At 46.8% G+C, this 6,643-nt stretch overlaps 1 protein-coding gene across 6 annotated transcripts in view; it reads right to left on the minus strand.

Moving 5' to 3' along the window:
* The window catches only part of RBPJ (recombination signal binding protein for immunoglobulin kappa J region), a 225,027-nt gene that overhangs the window by 98,199 nt on the left and 120,185 nt on the right, over positions 1-6,643 (minus strand). For 2 of the 6 annotated variants that reach the window (XM_041751588.1, XM_041751590.1), the window contains exon 1: positions 6,351-6,560. The exons of 2 other annotated variants lie outside the window; for them this stretch is intronic. In XM_041751588.1, coding sequence (XP_041607522.1) covers positions 6,351-6,370 — 20 coding nt within the window. In that variant the 5' untranslated portion in view covers positions 6,371-6,560. Of the gene's footprint in view, positions 1-4,831; positions 4,986-6,350; positions 6,562-6,601; positions 6,624-6,643 lie in introns of those variants that run through there. 2 more of the 6 variants (XM_041751593.1, XM_041751587.1) reach the window with 2 other exon arrangements.

Genomic DNA, 6,643 nt, shown 5'->3' on the forward strand with positions numbered 1-6,643 from the left:
ATTGCAGTTATATAACACAATCTTTATCACACTAATAAAAAATAACAGGGTTTCATAAAGTGATAAACATTTTTCCTGGTTATAAAAACTTTTTATGAGAAATTCTCTCTTATTCATTTACGATTCTATCATCTAATTAACAATGCACAGAAAAAACACTGGCTCTAAGGCCAAGTTAAAACTACTGAATACAGAAAAGGGAGCGTGGGAGATAAAAAGAGCCAGCTTAATTTTCTAGTATATTCCAGCTCACATCCAACAGGTGCAGCATTTTCATCTCAAGGCTTTTGCAACTTAGGATACCTAAGCAGCAGTGGTTTCTATATTGTTTTTGTAAACTTACAATAGTGCAAATATTTCCCAAGACTGCCATGAACATGACCAATCTGACTGAAAAGCTGTCATGCTTATCATTATATACACTGTGTCAACGTAACAAACCTACACAAATATTTATGCAGATAGGTAATTACTACCAATTATACAACCCAAGTCAGAGTGCCTCTAATGCTTGTTTTTCCTCAGAACTATGTTCAGGAAACACATTATCCTTTTCATACTACTAGAATATCATTTCATTCCCTGAAGCAGAAGCAGCCCTAATGAGGCAGTGACACCATGATGTTGTGCCAGGCCTGAGGGGCATCCAGAACTGTGGGCAGGGTGTATTAAAGATGGTAGTAGTCAGGCATTCAACATTCCTACATTATTACAGCTGTTCAAGCAGAGAAGATAGCAGTAACAAGTAGACCCCAAAAGTTGAGGGTGTCTCAATGACAACATCCATGGTCAAGCAGTAATTTACCAAATATGTCTGCTCAAAATGCCAAGGCACATATTTCAAGGGCTGCGGTCCTCTGCGCTAAATACACTGCTGCCTTCCTAAAACATGGCCCACAAACCACAGGTTACAAAATAAAAAGTCCATCTTGAACCCTGCCTGTGAAAGGTTAGCGGGAGAAACCATTTGTTACAACCAAAATATCTGTATACAGTGCTTTACTAAGTGTATATACTTAAACATATATTGTTCTGTTTGACCTTGATAGTCACGCGCCTGTCAGATAAAGACAACCCAAAACTGTCATTCCCTATTACACAGAGGTAAAGTCTGAAGCTTGGAGAAACTGCAACCTGCCCACAATTCCGGAGGATTCCTGAAGATTATCAGATTATTATTTGGTTCCATGGCATGGATCCCCACACACAGCAAAAGAAGCAGTCCACAGAGTCAAGTTTCAGTGTACACCCCTAAGCATCTCAGAAGGACTCAGAACATGTAAAAATAGTAGAACCTTTTGAGAAACACTAGTCAGCCATACAAAAAACAAAATGTGAAATTTAGGCTTGTCAGTTTTGTACAAACGGTAAGTATAATTCTAAAGGAACTTTTATCCAAGATTTTACTATAATGTTCTTAGAGGATATGAGACTGCCTATAGCTGAACATATCAATTCCTTTGGATAACTCAGCAATTAAACTCCCTAGAGAATCAATAAATTTCCCCCATGTATTTCAAATTTTGCCTACAGGTACCTAGTTGTGGCAAGGTTTCAAAGTACTTGAGTCATCTGTTCAAAAACCCTTTTTAGTGTGTCCCTATCACGTGCTGGACACTCTTGAGTATAAGAATATATAAATGATTATGAAAAAAATGGTATCTGCCACCAGGTAACTAAATAAAAGCCTTTGACTGTTAACAGACAATTACAACTCCCAAGAGAATTATCCTGAGTCCTGTAAGAACACACCCAAGCGGCACTGAACCCAGCCTGGTGGATCTCAGAATATCCTCAGACCTAAGTCTTTGTTTTTTTGTTTGTTTGTTTGTTTGTTTGTTTGTTTCTTAATATTTTATTTATCCATGAGAAACACAGAAAGAGGCAGAGACAGGCAGAGAGTGAAGCAGGCTCCCCGTGGGGAACCTGATTCGGGACACACCCCCAGGACTCTGGGATCACAACCTGAGCCAAAGACAGGTGCTCAACCACTGAGTCATACAGATAACCCCCCTCAGACCTAAGTCTTGAAAAATAACCCCCTAATACCAGCACTTTTCATGTACTGGGAGGCATTAAACTGCTACACCCATCCAGGGAACTACAGATTCTCTAACATAGCTGGAGCACTGAATATGAAGGGAAACTAAGGCATACAGTTCAGCTGGAGAAAAAGTAAATGAAACAGTCATAGAGGACCCTATATGCCAAGCTAACTAATGTTTTTTGAGCACCTGCTACATGCCAGGTATCCTACTAAGTGTTTTCTTGCATTCAATCCTCACAACAACCCACTGAGCTCGGAATAATTACCTTGCAATTGATGGAAAAGGCAAGAGTTGTCAATGTTAAGAGGTTTTAAATGGCAGAGACAGAATTGGTACCCAGTCCTGATTAAATCTGAAATGTGAAGTCATAAACTCTCTACTCCATTGCCTCTTTAATCAAGGCTGCTAGGGGGAGCCATTGAAAGGTTTTTAAGAAGTGAAGTGATCAGATTTGCTCTTTAGACTGCGTGGAATCAGGATAAAGGAGGTGAGTCTACAAACAGAAAAAAGAAGCTGCCAATGTTTATACTAATCCATACGAGAAACGATGAGAACATGAATTGTGGCGCTAGGGGTGAAGGACACAGGCTCTAGATTTTTCAGGAGGGAAAATTTTCAGCTCTTAGTATCTAAACGTGAAGGGTTAGTGTTGAGAGGAATCCAGAAACTCAGCTTGTGGAACTTAGCTGGGACATGGTATCATCTACCAGGAACAGAGAAGCAACAGGTTTCAGTTGTTCAGAGCACCTCCTAAATATAAAACGCTTTTCCTAGATCAAGGGCCAACACTGAAATCACAGTCCTGGTTGTTAGAAAATATTCTTTAGAGCAAATGAGAAGCATTAAAAACTATAAGGGATATTGATAACAGTCATTACTAATAACAAATTTAGCCTAGAGTCTAATGAAAATATCTTGTGCCACCATTTCTAAAACATAGTAACCCACATGCATAAAATAAAAACTTAAAAATCACCATATGCAGAAAACAAATCAATAGACGGAAAGCATCCCATAATTTTACAATGTGTTATTACATGAGTTTGACAGATTTTCAATCTCTTATACAACAAACACACCACCCTGTAATTTGACTTATCCCTCTCCCTCTAAGCTTATAGGGAAAAAAAAATGTATTGGTTTTATTACCCAACTATAATACATATTTTCATTTTTTTCATCCCACTATCACCACTGTGACTTGCCAAGAACTTTGTTCATAACCTCCTACTTGACTTCCTATAAAATATGACCTACTTCACATCAGCTTATTTCAGTAACAGTTCCTAGACTTTAACCACACCTTTCATCCAAGGATGCTCTCTGTAAATCCTAAGGCACAGCAATCCTGTGCAGATGTGGCAAGTTATTACAATTCCCATTTTACTACATAGTTAGGAAATTGGCCCAGGGGAAGTAGAGTAACTTGGAAATAATCATAAAGCCAGATGCCAAGAATAACAACTTTTAGTCAATCCATGAGAAAATACTGCCCCTAGTTGAAATAACATGAAATTTAGTATTAGGAGGAGGCAAAAAATGTTTTAAAGCCACATCCTAGGTTTTTAAACTTTATTTTTTAAAATGACCCAATCCTAGAATTAAGATTTGTAAGAACTTTCAAAAACACCATTTCCCTCACTCCCGTAATGCCTTATCGATCCAGCATGTCAAAGATTATTTAATGAGGTACAGCTGGCAAGAGTGGCTTCCCCCCTCAAACCATTTTTTTATCTTATCTTTTTAAAAAGACATGGATAGAAATCTGTTATTGGACAATAGGTAACTTTTTAATAAACCTAATTGCTTAAAATCTTACAAAGCATATATTAGAATAGATCTGAAGATGCTACAAGTGAGCTGTTTTTTTTTTTTTTCCTGAAAACACACTTGCAGACCCAGCTGCAATATGCATGGATAATAAATTTAAAGCTTTAGTAGTCAATAATCAGAATGAAAGTGTCCCAAGCTCAACTCATCCCACATATTTGTAAGATCGCTGCTGTTTGACAGAACTTAGTGAAGGCGATGTTTTATATGATCACGAAATACAGGTCTTATTCAAATTAGAAATAAAAAACACAACTCAGTTTGTAAAAGTTGCTTTTATGATGTTTGTGTGATCATTCCTACATGTACAAGTCAGAACAAAATACCTACCATTATTACCCTGTATTTACACTTTGTCGAGAGTCAGAAAAAGCATACTCAGGATTTCACCTTCAAAGGAATGATTATGCATGAAGAACAAGTACGGAGACAGACGGTTACTGGTAAAATCCACTCACGGAACCCAGACTGCAATTTTTCACAAAACCCTCACTTATCAATTATGAAACATGATTTTCCATTAATTAAAATTCAAACTACTAAGTCTCATCACAGGCTTCAAAAAAAAAAATGCTTTGACAACGCTCCTCACATTAAATTTTGTATATCCTCCACTAGTACCACTTTAGGTGGAACTTGAGTTTATAAGGAAATGACACTCCAAAGGATTCTCTGGACAACACAACTTCTAAAGTTCGTGGTCAACTAATAAGGGGGAAGAAAACAACTTCCAAACGACACATTTAATCTAAAAAAAAAAAAAAAAAATACATTTGATCTAGTAAACCTGGAACACCGGATAGTTCTCGTCCCCAGCACCGGAGTATTCCGGCTGCTTCAACACACCACAGCACTCTCCGCCCACCCCTTCCCCAGCTCCCACTTTTCACATTACCATGACAATAAGCACTCTGAACAATTTAAAGCTCCTTTAACATTAGAAGTGACTTTACCTTACTTAAGACTATTACTTAAATGTCTTTTAATTGCATTTGATTAATGCATTCCTCAAAGATTCTAGGAGCAGTATTCCTCAACCAGAAACCGCACTCTTAAGCGTGTTCCTCATTTCAACTCCAAAGATGGGACAGAAGGGTTGTCACAAATCTACAGGGCGAGAGCACATAATTACAGACTATCTGAGGATTAAGAGAAAAGTAAAACATTCACATCAAAACTCCCAGTCAGCATGGCCTTCCCTTTTACCCTATAGGAGTTACTAGGAAGAAAAAAAAAAGAAAAAGAAAGAAAGAAGTAACTCCAGACCCAGGGTCTAGAAGAGGCTGACACGCGCCCCCGGTACGCAGGAGTCTTCAACCTCAAAATTCACTCGACAACTAGTTCGCGTAGCAAAGAGCCCCCCAAGGCGGGGCCCCGAGCCCTCGGGTCGCGCGTCCCCCGAGCGGCCTGCGACACCCGGTCCGCCAGCGCAGGCTGCGACCGCGGGGGGGGGGGGGGGCTGCGGCGGCGGCAGTGACCGGGGACCAGGTCCTCCTCCACGGCTCCTGCTGTTTCCAAGCAAAACATCCGCGGGCCCGAGGGGCCACGAAGCCGGCTGCAGACGCCGCGTGCGGGCTACACGGGACCCCGAGGTGCGGGCGCCCCCGCGGGTCCTGAGCCCAGGCACCGCCGCCGGGGGGGGGCGGACCGACGGACGGACCGACGGACGGAGCCCCCGGGGCCGAGCCGCTTCAGCCGCTTCAGCCGCTTCTGCCGCTTCAGCCGACGCGCTCCGCGGGCGGTGCAGACGGCGGCGATGCGAGCGCGGGGGCTGCCCGCCGACCCGGCCCTGCGCGGGGGAGACAAAGGCCCGGGCCGCTCGGTGCCAGGCGGCAAGGTGAGCGCGGGGCCCGCCGAGGGGCACGAGCACACGCAGGGGCCGTGCCTGCGCGCTGGGCAGGGCACAACAAAGGGGCACGGAGGAAGGACGGCCGAGGGCGGGGAGGGGAGGGGAGGGGGCGGACAAAGCGCCCGAGGCGGCGAGACAAAGGGCCGGGGGTAGAGAGTCGCGGGGGGCAGCGGGCGAGACAAAGCGCCGGGGGCTGCGGGGCCCCGGCCGGGCGAGCAGGCGACGGGCGCCCGCAGGAACAAAGCTGCGCGGGGCCGGGGCAGGGAGGCCGGGCCCCGGGCGGCGGCGGCGGCGGCGCGGGCGGCGGGGGCGGCGCGGGAGGCGCGCGCCCCGCACGGCGCCCGCGGGCCCCGCCGCACTCACGCCCGCACCCGCCTCCCGCCGCCGCCGCCGCCGCCGCCCGCCCCTCGCGCCCGAGCCCGAGCCACGGCCACGGCCACGGCCACGGCCACGGCCACGGCGGCGCGGAGCTGAGCGGAGCGGGCAGCGCACGGCCACGCGCCGCCGCCCCCGCGGCCCCGGACGCCGAGCGCGCCGCGGCCCCCGAACGCGCCGCCCGCCGCGGGCTGCGAGACGCCCGCAACTTTCCCCGATTCCCAGCGCTCCGATTCCCCCAGACTTACCCTGTCACAACAGGCGCCATCTTCCACAAACTCTCGCCAAAACTCCAACCCTCGCGAGATTCCCCCTGACGCCTTCCCCGGTCCCTCTCCCCCGCCCCTTCCCTTTCTCCTCACTCCTCGAGGCCACCCAGCCCCCGCGCGGCTCTTCCCCTCGCCGCCGCCGCCGCCGCCGCCGCCGCCGCGAAGAGTCGGACGCCTCGCGCCGCCCGCGGACTGGGGGATCCTGCTCGCTGCCTTCCCTGGAAACCTACCCGAGCGACGGAGCATGCGCAGGCGGCGCCTCCGCGGGCGAG

This window comes from Vulpes lagopus, chromosome 4 (genome assembly GCF_018345385.1).
Source record: "Vulpes lagopus strain Blue_001 chromosome 4, ASM1834538v1, whole genome shotgun sequence".
Classification (NCBI taxonomy): Eukaryota; Metazoa; Chordata; class Mammalia; order Carnivora; family Canidae; genus Vulpes; species Vulpes lagopus.